The sequence below is a fragment of the Trachurus japonicus genome, chromosome 11 (genome assembly GCF_045865225.1).
Source record: "Trachurus japonicus isolate A0001 chromosome 11, Traja_1.0".
Classification (NCBI taxonomy): domain Eukaryota; kingdom Metazoa; phylum Chordata; class Actinopteri; order Carangiformes; family Carangidae; genus Trachurus; species Trachurus japonicus.
The window spans coordinates 23,582,369-23,598,522 of NC_140917.1; the positions used below are offsets into that span (position 1 = coordinate 23,582,369).

The window sequence follows — 16,154 nt, forward strand, 5'->3', positions numbered from 1 at the left end:
ATTATACATGATTATCTCATAGCGTGGTGAATGTGCACGTCACAACTTGTCCACCAGAGCGTTTTGGAGTTGGGTTAACAAACCTACCCCGATGACTTCAGGGATTAATGCAATAGGCGAATTTGCCAAAATATTGAACTAGCCCTTTAAATGAAAAACACTCACGTCAATAAATAAAAGTCCGAGCACATCTCAATGAGATGGATCTACATTTTGAGCTAACTGGTTTTCTTACCAATACTAGATGGGAACATTGATATAGGAGACAATTTTATTAGCTTCTGTTAGCTTAGCATTACTGGAGGACTGGATGTCAGCTAGCCTGGCTCTCTGTGACGGAAAAAGAATCCACCTACAGCAAAATGAAGTTCAGTAATGAATGTGTTACGTTTCATTTCAAACTTAAGGTTTGAAAGTAGTGTCAGCTTTCTCCTCCAGTTCTCAACAAGAGGGAAAAGTTCTCACTTTGACATCCAGATGTGCGATCCTGCAGTTGTGCAGGTAGTGTAAAGCTTCTAAAACGTCTCGTAGGTAACAGGCCACTTTCTCCTCCGTCAGGTTCCCCCAGCTCACCACGTAGTCCAGCAGACGACCTTGGTCCACCCTGAAACACACAAGGACACAAGGTTGCTTTATGGTGGCCCATAAGGACAAAACACACAAGTTCACACAGAATTCGGGAAAACACATGCAACAAGAATTGCTGCAGGGAGGGAGGGAGAGAGAGAGTGTCCCTGCCCTGACTCTAGTGTGAGCGATAATGCCCCATGAGGTGTCCAATTATCAGGAATTAATGGACGACATGGAGGCGAGGACCGTGTCATTCCGTGAAGTTGGACACCTCGAAGTGAGATGACGATTTAACGTTACCTGACACAAAGTATTATTCCAGAAGGCCAGTGCACCTCTTACCGCTTGTGTATTACAGACTCCAGTGGTCGTGATGCGCTGAGGAAAACTTGTTATGCTCCGAGTCTTTGTTGCCATGGTTACTAACTAGCGGTTGATCCAGCGTAATAATTCAGAACTAATCCGGCAATTTGACCAAAACATCTTTGTGGGTGTCCATTATCAGTTTTTAACAAACACCCTGCAGCCAATCAGAATTGAGTATTCACCCAGACCATGGTATAATAAGTTCTGACAATAAAGTCACAATTAAGATACAGAATATTTTCACTTCATTCATATAATGTCGGTTTGAAAATGGACTCAGTTTGTGCCACTTTGTCTCATGTCTTCTCATGGTCTGTACTCACATCTCCAGGACGAGGACGTAGCTGCTGGGGGTTTCGTACGTGTCGATCAGACTGACTATGTGAGGGTGCTGGAGCCTCTGGAGCAGGTTGAGTTCCTGAGTCACCCGGTCCCTCCTCATCAGCTTCTTGTTCACGTGTTTGACCGCCACCGTACGCTTGGTGCTCTGGTGATCGCAGCGCTTGACGACAGAGAAACGGCCCCTGGTGAAGAGAAAGGAGAGGATGGACACTCGGTGGTCACACGCTGGCTGTTGGTAATATCATTGCCGGTTGCTAACAGAAAGGTCATTTGTTGTAATGATAATAGATAGAGAATAGATAGTGTGAGTGAGGTTACATTACCTTCCCAGTTCAACCACCTCAGTGTAGTGAGACTCAAAGTTGTCCTTCCAGCTCACTCTGATCCCGTCAGTGGACACGGCTGAGACACAAACACACACTTAATGTTCACACTCAGACCTCTGAGCTCATTTCATGTTGTATCTGTGTATCTTGTCTCTTACCCAGCACTCTGAGGCTAGCTGATGATGTTACACTGCCCAGCTCATTCGAGGCAATACAAGAGTAAACGCCGTCGTCCTCAGAGGCTACGCCCAGAATCCGCAGCGTCGCCTCACCCGTATCACTGGAACAAACACACGTTTGCTTATATCAACAGAGGTCACGTTTAAATGTGTATTGTTATCTACAATCTGATTATAATCGTTCTGATCGGAAATTCCAACTCCACTGTTTACATGGATGCAAAATAAACTGATTTAAAATGTGCGTGTACATGCATGAAGCAGTTAATCAGAATAAATTCACTGTGATGTGCAGTGAAGTTTCCAATTCACATGTTTACATGACGCAGCTTCATTGGGATCGGCATTTATTCCTATTTTATTCCATTAATGTAAACATGGCTAGTGTCACACACTAAAACCCCCAAAAATTGATTTAGAACTGCGGAAGCAGGAAGTAACGGTCGCCATGGGAACTCAACTCGGAAAAAGTCTCCATGTAAGTGAATGGGAGTAAAAGTTTTATTTCGTGATCCGATTGAATTGTGCCATGAGAAAACAATATGTCCTCTACCTGTTTAAAACATCACGTTTCATGAAGAGAAATCAGCAGTTTGTTGTAAAACTATTGTAAAATAAAATTCCGAAGAATCCGTAACCAGAAAGACTCCAGGTGGTGTAGGTGACGTAACCACATGGCGCCCTTCCTTTCCCGTGTCAGTTGGTGACGTATTTTTTGTGGGACACCAGATCTGTAGTCCGCAGAGCGTTGTCACACTAAATACATTCTTCTGTTGCCGTTTTACAACAAACTGCTGGTTTCTCGGCATGAAACGTGATGTTTTAAACAGGTAGAGGACATATTTTTTTCTCATGGCACAATTCAATCGGATCACGAATAAAACTTTGACTCCCATTCACTTACTGTACATGGAGACTTTTTCCGAGTTGAGGTCCCATGGCGACGTTACTTCCTGCTTCCGCTTAGGCTCTCTATACAAAAAGAGAGCCATTCAGCGACAGGCGGCGTCTTCTTACCTGTAGGCGATGCTGAAGTGTCCGTTGTTGCTGAGGTTGCTCTGGTTGGGTCCCCTCCAGGTGACAGCGGCCCGGGGTCGACCGCAGACCTTACACCTCAGGGTGACACTTTCACCGCTGTCGCATGTCACATCACTCAGGGGTACGAGGAACTCTGGGGGAACTGGAGGAGAGGAAAAAGTCAGTGGTCAGACTGTCAATTTCAAGCGGGGAGTTTTGCTTAGTCCACAAAGGTTTGGACTTACCATCATAGATGTAGTTTGGATTTAGAAGCTGGAAAGAAAAAACAGCGCATGAGCAGAAGCACGACTTAATAGTGGGTCTAGTGTTTGCTCAGATGCACTGATGAACTCACCTTTACAGAAACTTTGTTGGCCAGGCCATCTCTGGACTTCCTGTAACCGTTTTCCAGCTTGGTCTCTTTCTTTGCCTCCTTCTCCTTCTTCTCAGACTTTTTGCGGATGCGCAGTGACGTGTGCCAGGATGAAGACTTCCTGCTGGGACGACAAACGGATTCAAGTCAAATCAAAAAAGTTGATTCAAACAAGCTCAAATGCACAAAAGAGACTGCAAACAGAATGATTCCTATCCGCAGAAAACGGTAAAAACTAATTATTTTTCCAAAGCTCTTACTTGATGGATCCCTCGGGACAATCGGGCACGATGGCCGAGGTGTGTCCCAGCACAAATCCGGGGATCCAGCCCTCGGCAGCAGGGCCCTGCTCGGTAGCCGCTCTGAACACCAGGAACATGTTTTGTTGGTTGCTGGCCAAGATCTGGACCACCTCGCCCTGATTGACGCTGATCTCATCCTCCTTCACAGCCATGTAGTCCTGGGTCACCAACATGGTGGATACGCTACTGCTGCTGCTACTTTCACTCTGCGCCACAGGGAAGGAAGCACAAACATGGTGAGTTCAAATTCATCTGGTTCATCGCAGAGAAATGTAACAAGTTTGGAGACAACAGGTCTGATAACACCAAATATCTTTAAATCTAAACTGTGTGGATGAAATCTCCAGAGATACACATGTGAACTAGTTTTGGACGAAGTGAAAAAAGAAGAAGAAAAACAAAGACACTGAAAACAGTCTTCGGAAAAGATTAGAGTGAAGCGCAAGAAAGACAACACACAGCGAGTCAATATTTTCCTCTTGAAAAAAGTAAACTGGATGAAGGAAGGCAGGAGGAGGATGAAAATTTCCATTTCACTCGTCTTTGCTCTGCAGCTCCAGGCAAAGACGAGAGGAGGAGCGTTAGCTTGAATGGGAGGATCTCGGTCAAGTGCATTTGCAGGAGAGGCCACAAACGCTGGAGGTTAGTTGCAGGAAAAGTAGATTTGAGTGACACACCATGAAGACAGCGGGAGGTGAAGAACGGCCAGGAGGAAGTCAGGTGTTAGTAGAAGCCGTGTTAGAAGTAAGAAAATTGAGAAACAGCCTTGAAAAGTGAAATCACTGAAGAGCTGAACGAGGTCCACCACAGAGGTCTGCCACCTGAAAACATGTGGAGAAACGTTTGCTAGAGAGGATGGTGTTGAAGAGCAGTGAAGGTTGTCAGAGATGCGTAGTAGGGGACAGATTAGTAGCACTGGCTGCAGCAGGACAGGAGACAACAGGCAGACAGGACAGACCAGGCGTCCCTCTGCCTCCGTGTTAGTGGACACTGCAGCACTGGTCTTACCCCGTTGCTCTGGGTGGACTGGATGGACTGCTCGCTGGCCGACGAGCACGTACTCATGCGGTCTGCCTCCTTGCTGTGCGTGGAGTGCCTGTGGGTTTGGCCGCCAGATCCAGAGCCGGTCTGGATCTGGTTCGCGTTCTGGCGAACCGGACTCTCGCCCGCCTCGAAGGTGAACGAGCCAGGCCGGCTGGCTGGAGAGCCCGGCATAGAGCTCCAGAATCCAGATCCTGACTTCTGGCCAGGGCTGGGAGGGGGAGGCGGGAGGATGTCTTTGCCAAAGCCGGGAGGGGCCATGGGGGAGGGGGCCACGGCTCCAGGCCGCGCTTTGGAATTGGGTGTGGAGGGCAGGGGCCCGACTGTGGCGCGGGGGACAGGGGCCACAGCGCTGGCAGGAGCGGGGGCCAGCGCTTGGTCTTCTGGGGTCTGGCTGGGGCGCTGGCCCCCCGGGGGGAGCAGGGGAGGAGGGACAGGACGAGGGGTTGAACCTGGACCATAAGCGAGCAAAACTCACACCTCAGTCACAGCTTATACTTTTCCATTAAAAAAAACAAACATTGGCCTACAGAACCAGGACCTCTTCAGGTATCTACAAATAAGAGACTATGTCGGGAAAAAAATTATGAACCTGAAAATGATACTCTACAGGTATTTGTAAAAGCTTATAAACCTTATAAGAAAATAATTTCAAAAGTATACACAAGTCTTCAATCATTTAATAAAGAAAATACAGATAATGTAAAATCAAGATGGGAAACTGAAGGCAACATCATAATTTCTCAGGAGAACTGGAAGGACATTTTTAAACAACAATGGAAAACAACAAATTCTCCACTCTGGAGAGAATATACATGGAAAAATGTCACCCGCATTTTCTGCACTCCATATCAAAAGAGATCATATTCCAACCAGACAGAATGTTGGAGATGTTGTGGAAGCAAAGAGGTGAATCACTATCGTATATTCTGGTGTTGCCCTGTTGTGACCCCATTTTGGTTGTGCGTACATCAAATTCTTGAGACTGTGTTTTCAACAAAAATAACTTTTTGCTTTTATTTGTTATATTTGATGGATCTAGAGGAACTGGAATGGAGGAACAAAGATAAATATTTACTGAGAATATTACTAGTGGCTTGTAAGAAATCAATAACGAAGAAATGGCTGAAGAGGGAGGCACCTAGTGTAGATGAATGGATTGATATTGTGTACAGCATCTATGTAATGGAAAGAATTACTTTTAATTTAAGGACACAAAAAGATGTATTTATTGATAATTGGCAAAAATGGATTACATATGTCTCTACCATAAAACCGGACTTCAGGTCATCTCAGACTGGACTATCAGAATATTTTTATGTATTTACTTTATTTATTTATTTTTCTCTCGATTTCTCGACTGGAGGTGTTTACCAGTCCCCTTATGTACGCTTTTACTTTCCCCTTGATACTTGTGTACACATTTATAGGTCTTCATGTTGATTGTTTGACTGTTTGTTTGTTTACATGTAAAATCCAAACCAATAAAAAGTAAATGACAAAAAAAAAAAAAATCAAACAAACAAAAGAAACAAATTTCACAAATAAAGAGGCGGAGGATCCGTACCTGACATCTTGCTGGGGCCGTCGGGCTCGGCCCCGGGGTGGTGGCGGAGGGGCTGGGGCAGGCGGGATGGCTGAGGAATTCTGGAGGGCCGACGAGAGCCGCCCTGGGGTCCCGGAGGGATGGAGCTGCCCTGGGAACTTCCTCCTCCGGCTCCTGGGGGCCCGCTGGAGCCGCCGCTGCCTCCGCCCGGCGCTGCCACGCTGGGCGCACACGAGCCGCCGCCGCTGCTCGCCCCTACGTGGTTCCTCTGATACTCTATTGGTGAGGTCAGAGCTGTGATGAGGTGTAAAAGAGACGAGGGCCAACATGTAGCAAACGGTCCCTTCTGGAAAACATGTGTTCATGTGTGCGCATGTTTGTGTGTTTGTGTGTCCATGTACCATTGAGGAAGTTGCGTTGGCTCTCGAGTATCTGGCTGATCTGAAGGGTCCAGACCTCGCGCACCCCTGGGTGGGAGGAGTGAAGCACGAAGGACTCGGCGGCGCTGCTGGTCGACCGAGAGGTGAGGATGAACTTGCAGGGGTCACCCTCCACGTTCTCCTCCAGGCCCAGACAGCTCACCTGTCAGACAAACACAACAGTAACCAGTCAAGTGGTGTTGTAAGAGCCATACTTGTATTGCTTGCAATAGTTTATAGTTTTTATTTTAAATGTGTAACTGCCCCTTTAATTATGCTGTGGATGACATCATAGCTCTCAGACCAGTTTAAGCAGCCTAAGGAGCAAGACAGTTTTTTGACAAGAATAATAAGAAGAGAATACCAGAGTGAATCTTGTAACTTTGTTTTTGTTTTAAGTAAAACTATTTTTGAACCTAGTTACTGTCTTCGAAGATTCCTCTCTTTTTCTGTGTCAAGCTTACTTCCAAGAAGACTGCTTAATAGTAGTGGCAAAACGAGTAGCCTGAAGAAGAAAGATTGCCGCTACAGGTGTCATGTCTTTTATTTGATCTTCATCCATCATCCTTCTTTCCCCCAGTCCACCGAAGATAAGCACTGCTGACTACACCTTCAAAATAAAAGTACCAGAAAATTTAAAGAGGAACTATGCAAAGCTTTTAGCTTAACCAAGCTACATTTTTATTTTAACTAAAAAGCTTTGGAGTAATTGTGATGGTTTAATAAATGACATGTAACTTGTTACAGGGAGAATGGAGGCTCTCTGCCTTCCACCTAGCGTCTCTTGGCTGAAAAACAACCTTGCAAGATCAGAGCCTCGGACCCGGTGTCCCAGCTCTCGTCTCTGCGGCACCGTGACACAAACGCGCCACGTAACCCATAATCTCTTGTTCATGACAGATAAGACTGAACAAATATACACATCATAAAACGTAAATGATAAATAACGTTATCCACCGCTCCATGGATTGCTTTCTCGCCGGCTTCGTTAAAAACAAATGCACATGGCTGGGAGGAGGGTTAGCAAAACAACGGAAAAGCAACTGGAGTTGCATAGTTCCCCTTTAAATCTAAAATGAAAAGTTTTTCTGACTATGAAATTAGTCTACCAAGCAGGTTTATAAAACTTGTGTAAATGTATATCTGCATATGGTTTGTGAGTGCAGCTTTTGGCCATAAGGCCTTTTTCTTACTCAAAGCCTAACTTTCACCACCAGAGGGAGCAACAGCTCTTCATCTCAGAGCTCGCTGTACTTTCTAGCACACACCCTGTTGCGTCATCATATATCAATTACCTTGATGCTGTTCTTGTAGAGAAAGCCAGGCAGGGAGAAGCCTTTCTTTTTGTCGAGGGGCTCGCTGAAGATGACCATCTGCTCGAAGAGGAAGACCCTCCTCTCCTTCATCCGGCCGAGCAGACCGCCCTCTGGATCGGACACCATGAACGTGTCCTGCAGCAAGAGGCGACCCTGAGCCACGATCTTCCCCTGGAGAGGGAGATGACCGAGATGGGAAGAAGCAGAGATGAGTTGTGGGAGAGAAAATGGGACAGTGTAACTCTCACGTAGACAAGACAACGCTGAATTAGTGTAAAGAATCATTTTCTGTCACAATTTAATGAAATTTCTTACATCAAATCCCTGAAGCCGGCCAACATTCATCATGTCATTGCACCTTTTCGGCACAATGCACATGACCTCCACTGCTTTCTGTAAGAGTCAGACAGGACCAGACGGTTGATGGAGATCGTGAATGTGTTTTAATTCATTCCGACCAATAAAAACAAAGTGCTTTTACATTTTATTATCTTACCTCCAACTCCATAGTCTCCACTGCAGCCTTTTTAGAGTGTTTCAGAAAGTCCTACGACACAAGGAAAAACGTGTACTAAGAAAACACTACCTCGACATTTCAGTCTTTAAAATCAGTGCAGCTTTCGGATGGCAGACATGTATATTTATAGACAGCAGACTAGAACAAATTGTGTGATAATGTGGATGACAAGTGGAAGCAGGAGCAGCAGCTGCAGCTCTGGCACCCCCTGCTGTACTCTAACACACCAACCTTGAGCAGCAGCTGGTATTTCATGATCCTCTGGACCGGCTTGATGAGCAGGTCTGTGATCTGCAGCCTGTGTCCCAGCCGCTGCTTCAGGTCCTGCAAAGACAGAGGCTCCTTGAGACACTGAGAACTAGACGGAGGTGTGTTGTGTCTGACGGGTGAACTCATAAAAAGGAACGGGCTCATACCTCAAAGTAGGTGTCAATGTACTCTGAGACGATGTGCTCTGATTTGGGCTTGTTCTGACAGTACACCACGTACATGTTCAGTCTCCGCTCCTGGAAATCGAGAGCACACACAATTACAGCACCAATGACGAAATGCAATAAAATCAGACGACGGACAGAGGCGTTCTGATGTGAGTGATCTCTACTTTGAGGTTCACTGTGGACAACGAACCTGTTTGAGAAAGAGTGGTCCCAGTCTGTCAGGGTCTTCCAGACATTTCTCCAACTCCCCGAGGAAGAAGCTGAACGGGACAGGGAGAGGAGAGAGAGGGAAGTGAGTAACTGTGACGGTGATACAGGAGGAAGCCGTCTATCATCTGGATCTGTGCTCCACATACTCTTTGTGCCAGTCGAAGATCTGGTGGATGTTGCCAAACACGATTTTGTCCTTCCCCTTCATATCATCAGGGACGCCCTCTTCCTTCATCCGGCACATGTAGCCCTTATATGATGGAGACATTTTTTTTTTTTTTCTTTATTGAACAGGGACAGCGCACATTGATCAACGTATCGGTTTCAACATCTACAGTATGTAAATGTGCCAGAGTTACCCAAAAAGACAAATTTTCATCTGTTGTCACTGGGGCAGGTTGGTGTAAGCTAATGGTCCATTATCAAAATACTACTGCAACAATTAATACAATGGAATGCAGTTTAACAACATGTAGATGCATTACAGAAAGGACAAATATATAAAAACTGTGTGTGTGTGTGTGTGAAGGCAGCGCCAATGAATAGATGGTTAGACTACTCATGGTTACATATCTGATTTGCTTTAAACCATATCTTTAAAAGTTTAGTAATTGGTGATCTCTCTTAAATCAGTGGCTAAACTGTTCCAGTAATGACTGGCTCTAATTGAGAAGACCGTCTGTCCAAACTTGCTATGTCTGTATTGTACAGCATAGCCTTCTCTGGTAGTTGCCCCTGTTACCCTGCTGCTGTTATCTATCTATTTCTGCACAACAAACTGACTCAGTGGGGGAGGTTCAAGCCCATGTAAAATCTCAAAAACGAGGCAAGCATCTGCAAAGTGTTTGAAATGATGTAGATTAAGTAAATAGGACTTTACCCCGACATGACAATGATGATAGCTGTTAGTCATTTTATCAAGTGTTTGTACATTAATAATAATGTATACAACATGGAGGCTACAAAGATCAGCAATTTAATACCAAACTTTCAGTGACATTTGAAAATGCCACATTGACATATTATATAATATATTATAATATATTTTCAGAACTGTCAGCACAATAATGTACAGCTCATTAACCAGCCCATAAAACTTCTACCCACCTCCACCACCAGGCCGAGGTCTCTGACATAATCTCTCTCGGTCTCCACCAACTCCAGCAGAATGTAACTGCAGCAAAGAAAGACAGAAAAACCATGACCAATCTATAGATATAAAATCTCTCAATGCATCGAGGTAGAGCACGTAGGAGGAGGCAGAGGCAGACGTACTGTCTCTTCTTGAGGATGCTGGTCCTGCGTTCGTCCATCTCTTCAATGGGGGAGGAGGAGGAGAGGAGGGAGTTGTCAGAGGGGTTGAAGGAGGGAGAGCTGCTGTCTCCCTGCTCTACCGACAGAGAGCTGGGTCTGTCCTCCAGAGCCTGCAGCACGACAGAAAGGTTCAATTAAGTGAGCGCAACTGGGTAGAATAACGGCGACAAGCTTCTGTGGCATTCGCACAAACTGGAAGTACGACTAATGAACTGATGAACTGAGACGTGATCTCATCCTCCTCTGTCATCCTACCATCTTGCTTTTGACCAGCTCCTCGATGGCGCTCACCAGCTCGGCGGCACTGGGCGTTTCCGAACTGGACGGACGGACCGACAGACGCGAGGAGGTCTGGGACAGAGACGGAGAGATGAGAGGAGGGACAGAGGACGAGCGTAAGAACCTGACAGTCCATGCAGCACCACAACCGTTCCTGCTAACGCTAAGTCTGCTCTCTGTGTCAATACAACTGTTCCTACAGGGGAAACATTGGCAATTCAAGTAGAGTTAGAACTGATACAACTTTTTACTTTATTTATAAAATGACAGCTCATTTTTCCTACAACTTCTTCATCTCAAAGATATAGAATTATTTTAATGATCTGTTTTATGGGAAAATCGGATTGAAACCATGAATGTGAACCTATGTTTAAGTTTAGTCCAGAGATGAAAAGCAAAAGAAATTACTTCATATTATTTTATGGTTAAAGGACATGCTGAAGTTGATTCCAGGATTAGCTTCTGTTAGTGGTGTCTTGATTAGTTTTATTCTAACTGAATGAGTTACTTCAGTCACTTGCACGAGTGATGAGTAAGTGATAATGTTTGTTAAATGTTCAATCCAAATGGTTGCTTCCACTAGCGAACCGCCCCCCCCCTGTGCTGGGGGGTTTATGGGTAAAGGCTTAAACAAAGTGCAAGAAAAACTTCATGAAGTTTAAGAAACTGTCAGTGAGAAGGTAAAAACATGAGGCTGAAAGTCAGGTGAACGAGATGAAGTTGAAGAAGTGAAATGTCAGAGAGTAGTGATGGGGAGAAGGTCAGGAAAAAAAAGGTGATATTTGAATGGCAGATGTGTCCGTTGTTTTCTCAGGTGGTGATGGACAGCCTCTGAAATAAAGAAAGGATGCTAACAGAGCGAGAATGAAAGAGGTATATGTATGTATATGTATGTATGTAGATATAGTTCAGGAGACTCTCACCCTTGCTGTGCTGTGCTTCAAGACTTTCCCCAATTAGGTTTTCTGGGTGAGGCTGTGTGCCCTTCTGGCCTCGCCAGCGTTTAGAAGATGCCAATTACTCGCATGGGTAATGAGGTTAAACGCACAGAGGGTAAAAGGGAGATGAGGACGAGTGGGCGGGGCGGGTGAGGGAGGGGGTAGTGACGGGGTTTGGGGATGATGGGGAACAGGAGGGCTTTTGAATTTTCACCTCAGCATGGGGGCGTATTTAGATTATTATCCAGGGGCGGGGGGGGAGCTGCCTGCTCAGCTGCGATTCTTACCAACTCTCGTCTTTGTCTTTATGTCGACTATTTCTTTTCAAACCTCACTTACCAACCTCCTTCCATCCTATGAACGATAAACATGCAGGAAAGAAAAAAAAAAAAAAGCTGCGGTCCTGTGTTTCTGCCAGGCGTCACAAAAATGTACATAGATTTTATAGATGTTCACAGAACTTGATAGCATCGAAACCGTCTGATCTGTGCTGACACTGGCAGAAAAAAAAACCACCCTCCATCTTATCTACAGTTTCCCTTCATGCCCTTGCTCATCTGCCAGGCAGGTCTCCACTACCAGCAGCACGTACAAGGCAGAGGGCAAAATTCAAAGTCAGTCAAAACAAGTGAAACTAAAAATAGATGGAAGGAAAAAAAATCTGCACTTAAGAAATGCAGGAATGTTTTAAGAGTTGAGAAAATACAAAAGTTAAGAAGAGTGACTTTAAGGGGACAGAGAGGGGTGTATCTTTTTAAAAAGAAGGAAATTAAGTCTAAAAAAGCTGCTAGTTTCATTTCCTTCTAATCTAGAAACTGTGTAGTAACCAAAGAAGAACAAAAAGGCTTCAGTAAGTAGCATTTAAAGCTGAAGAGTAGGGGGGAAAAAAGAGAGAACTGAAGAATTGACTGAGGGAAGAGACAGAGGGGGGAGAGTGGGGCATTTCAGATGGAGAGGTATGGAAACTGAGACAAAGCAAAGACAGGACATAAATCAAGGTAATGCTACAGCATGGCAAACAGCAAACGATACAACCAGGAAACAAAACAAAAGAGAAACAGAAATTAGTGTCAGAGGCGTCTCCGTTTAAGTCGAGAAGGAGACTTGGACCTGCCTGAAACTTTTCATTGCTTTCTGCTTTAGGGGAGAGAGGGGAGAATATGATGCAACATGCCAAGATAAAAATGTTATGCATAACAGAAACTTAAGAGTCACTTAAAAACCCCCTTTTTTTGGGAGGGGAAGTGAGAGGATACGACTTGAAATGAGCGAAAATGTAATCTTCATAACAGCAGTGAGAGGAGAGAACCAGTCTAAGTGCTGGATTTAATTTCAGGATTCTGCTTTTAAAAGTTAATCAACATCTAAAAGTTTCAACGTTACATAAACAATCTGATGACAAACAGGAAGAGTCGGTGAAAGATTAAAACTACGATTAAAAACTGTTCAGTCATAATTTCCCCCCCCCCCCCCCCCCTTCTGACTCCTCTGTCATCATCTTTGCCCATCTGTCCACCTCCGCCCCTTTTCTCTGACCCCTCTCCTCTGTCCCCGCGGTAACCGTCTCCCTGTCCTCACCTTGTCATCCTGCGAGTCAGGCTGCAGCAGGCTGTGCTGCTGGATGGCCATAGGTGGAGGCAGCGGCACTGAGTCAGCACCCTCCTCGCCCTCCTCCTCCCCGCAGCTCTGCATGCCCGAGGAGCTGGACTTGGACAACGTGCCGCTGGACAGGCCTTCGTTACGAACCCTCTGCAGCACACAGGGACAGAGAAGTATATCACTACTCAGTGCTTTGCAAAAAAAAATGTGCGAGAAGTGCTCAGTGAGCAGAGGTGGCGTCCGCCCACCTCCTCCACGGTCTCGTCCTGAGGCGTGGCGGCGCTGTCGTCCGAGTCCTTCTGGGAGCCAATTGTCATTTCCCCACTCTTCCTCATCTCGCGGCTCTTCTTGTGTTTGTGAGCCAGCTTCTTCACGTGGCCGTCCGCCTTGCCGCTGCTTAGCCGACGCACCGGGCTGGTGAGCCACTTCCGCAGAGTGTTGCCTGAGACAGGAAAAAAGCGCACTCAGTTTGCTGCAGTATGGAGGGTTAGATTAAAACCACTCAGCACAGTGAGAGTTGAAGGTAATTCTACCTACACTCCTTTTTACTGGAAGATTTCAGTCACATTTTGACAACTGACATGGTTGTTAAGGCTTTATTTGAGGGTTACAATTGAAATGGTTTTTTTTCCCCCAATAAATAATTTTTGGATGTGTAGCTTAATTTAGGATTCTATGTAGGATAGGCAAATATAAGCATTAGCCTATGTTATGTTACCTTTTCAGTCAATTTTTTTTCATATTTTTGTCAATGTACAGTATGTATGAATAAATACATTTACTATACTACATACGTCTCCATCATGGTAAAGCCAGAGTAGACTTCAATCACTGCACTCAGCCTTAATGGGAATTTTATATGTTGTGCTAAAAGGGTTAGGGGGGGTTAGGGTTAGAGTTAGTACCATTATACAACTTTAATATTACCCCAAATCACAGCAACTTACTTAAAAAAATCAGACAATTTAGTGATAAAACTGATGCTGAGACAGAAGAGAGAATATGGCTCGGGTATCATACCTGGTCGTTTTGGTCCTGGTGATGTGTGGGAGCCAATCCCGTGACCAGGCTGCAGTGTGGCCGACGACCCCGGCATGATGGAGTCATTGCTGCACACTGACAGAGTGTCTGTGGTATACATAGCTGTTGTTACATTTTTTCCCCCCCATGTGATGCAAATATCCACAAAGTATCAAAATGATTTATCATCCACCAGGATATAAAAACTCTTTAAATGCAGAACACACGCTCCCTCCTCCTCCTCCCTCCCCCCTCCCTCCCAGCACTGACCTTTGTGGTTGAAGATGCCCTCCATCTCCATGGAGGATCTGGAGTGTGCGATGCAGAGCATGGAGCAGGGCACCAGGCCCTCCTGGGCTGGTGAGCGGTCTGTGGTTCGGACCAGGCACCAGTCTGGCTTGTCGTGACAGCGCTCCAGAACCTCCACCGTCTGGCCGCGCCGCACCGTCAGCTCATTGCTGTTGCTGGCCATGAAGTCATGAATCACCACAGTCAGCTCACAGCCACCAGAGAGCTGAGGAGGGGGGGGGGGCACAAGAGATAATCAGGCGTTAGCTCTGGTGATGCACAACAACAGGAGACATGCCCAGCTCACAGTGTCATCAGTGTACATGCATTCTCACCTTGTCGCTGTCCAGTGTGTTTTGAGAGGTCCGGGATGCCAGAGAGATGGTGTCTGGTTGGCTGCTGCCTTCTCCCTGGCTGTCCAGGTCCTCTCCATCCCTGACAAACACACACACCATCAGTTCAGCGCTGAAGTATTTGTGTAAACCAACATCTACTCTCTGCTCCCTTAGTAAATCTGGAGTCTGCGCCTGTGGTGTGTGTTTACCTTCGTCCCTTGTGGTGCTTGGCTGTAGTTGCTTTTGGAATATGAATGGGTTCCTTGAGCGCTCCTCTCAGGTGGATGGTGCGCTCCTGGATCACCTCCCTGATGTGTTTGATCCAGTCCTGCTTGTTCTCGATGCTCGATGCCTGTCAACAGTCCATAATGGAGGCGGGGGGGTTTAACGAGCCAAGAGTTCCAGTTGTTGGGAAATTTAACACCTTTGGAAATGTTGTTTCACACTGTGTGGTTCACACAAGTCTGAATTTAACTCTCATCACCTCAAGTCATTTGACAGAATTTGAGTCAGAGCAGTGGTTCCCAACCCGCTCTGTCAGCTGCTCCTCCACAGCCCGCGCACATTAACTCAAGAGCCTCTTCATCATTGTAGCCTACTGGTGTGAACTTGACATTGTTACATATACATTAGTATGAAAGTGAATATTTAGTCCGAATAATGTTTTATAGAAGTGAACTTGTTGTTTAAAGCATTTGTATTTTGTGCTGTTAGCTCCCAGTAGAAGCTGCCAGGACTCATTTGTCCATAACTCATAGTTATCAGTGTTAACCGCTAGGATACCTTTAGCTGTTTGTCACTTTTAGCCATTGATATCATCCATTTCCCATTTAGCTAACTAAAAAATAACAACATAATTTTTTTAAGTGTTCAAAACTAACTATTTTATCACTTTATCACAAATTTGTAATCATTAAAAAAGTTTTCTTTATTAGCATCTTTAGCTAACTACTTCAAGCAAGTTATTTCAAGCTAGTAATTTTTAGCTGCTATTTAACCAGGTTTCATGATTTAAGCTTAATTACTAAGCAGAGTCCACGTGTCACAAAAAAGGAGATATTTGTGAATTAAATAAATTATTAAAATAGTGGTTTAAAATTCTGTTTGTTTTTTTTCCAAATGAGCTGTGAAGCTACAAAATGTTTCCTACTGTTTTTTTGGCATCTGCAGAAAGGTTCCTCCTTGGTTGGGAATCACTGCCCTTATTTTTATTTTTATTTATCTTTTTACCACCTGTAAACACCATGTTCCCCCCCCACACCCCCACTCAGCTATGGTGGCATTGAGTTAAAGTGGATTTATGGATCATAACTGCCCTTAAGTTCAATACGCTCATTGTTCATGAAGAGCGAGGCTAAGAGGTGCTAAGAGTTTGTGTTTCAGACTTGTGAGAAGTGGCTGAGGGCTGTGTTATGGGATA

At 45.2% G+C, this 16,154-nt stretch overlaps 1 protein-coding gene across 20 annotated transcripts in view; it reads right to left on the reverse strand.

The window, feature by feature from the left end:
* Positions 1–16,154, reverse strand: part of LOC146978890 (triple functional domain protein-like) — a 106,267-nt gene that overhangs the window by 4,625 nt on the left and 85,488 nt on the right. For 3 of the 20 annotated variants that reach the window (XM_085791946.1, XM_085791950.1, XM_085791945.1), the window contains 27 exons: positions 14,944–15,086; positions 14,735–14,834; positions 14,382–14,625; positions 14,112–14,219; positions 13,340–13,533; positions 13,071–13,241; positions 10,531–10,626; positions 10,237–10,385; positions 10,069–10,135; positions 9,108–9,211; positions 8,942–9,011; positions 8,731–8,820; positions 8,546–8,638; positions 8,294–8,344; positions 8,113–8,190; positions 7,777–7,968; positions 6,464–6,644; positions 6,084–6,338; positions 4,484–4,968; positions 3,434–3,681; positions 3,156–3,297; positions 3,046–3,073; positions 2,801–2,963; positions 1,763–1,884; positions 1,602–1,680; positions 1,260–1,460; positions 466–604 (listed from right to left, as the gene is read on the reverse strand). In XM_085791946.1, the coding sequence (XP_085648072.1) occupies positions 466–604; positions 1,260–1,460; positions 1,602–1,680; positions 1,763–1,884; positions 2,801–2,963; positions 3,046–3,073; positions 3,156–3,297; positions 3,434–3,681; positions 4,484–4,968; positions 6,084–6,338; positions 6,464–6,644; positions 7,777–7,968; positions 8,113–8,190; positions 8,294–8,344; positions 8,546–8,638; positions 8,731–8,820; positions 8,942–9,011; positions 9,108–9,211; positions 10,069–10,135; positions 10,237–10,385; positions 10,531–10,626; positions 13,071–13,241; positions 13,340–13,533; positions 14,112–14,219; positions 14,382–14,625; positions 14,735–14,834; positions 14,944–15,086 (3,993 nt within the window). Of the gene's footprint in view, positions 1–465; positions 605–1,255; positions 1,461–1,601; positions 1,681–1,762; positions 1,885–2,800; positions 2,964–3,045; positions 3,074–3,155; positions 3,298–3,433; positions 3,682–4,483; positions 4,969–6,083; positions 6,357–6,463; positions 6,645–7,776; positions 7,969–8,112; positions 8,191–8,293; positions 8,345–8,545; positions 8,639–8,730; positions 8,821–8,941; positions 9,012–9,107; positions 9,212–10,068; positions 10,136–10,236; positions 10,386–10,530; positions 10,627–13,070; positions 13,242–13,339; positions 13,534–14,111; positions 14,220–14,381; positions 14,626–14,734; positions 14,835–14,943; positions 15,087–16,154 lie in introns of those variants that run through there. The other 17 variants (XM_085791943.1, XM_085791948.1, XM_085791942.1 and 14 more) reach the window with 8 other exon arrangements.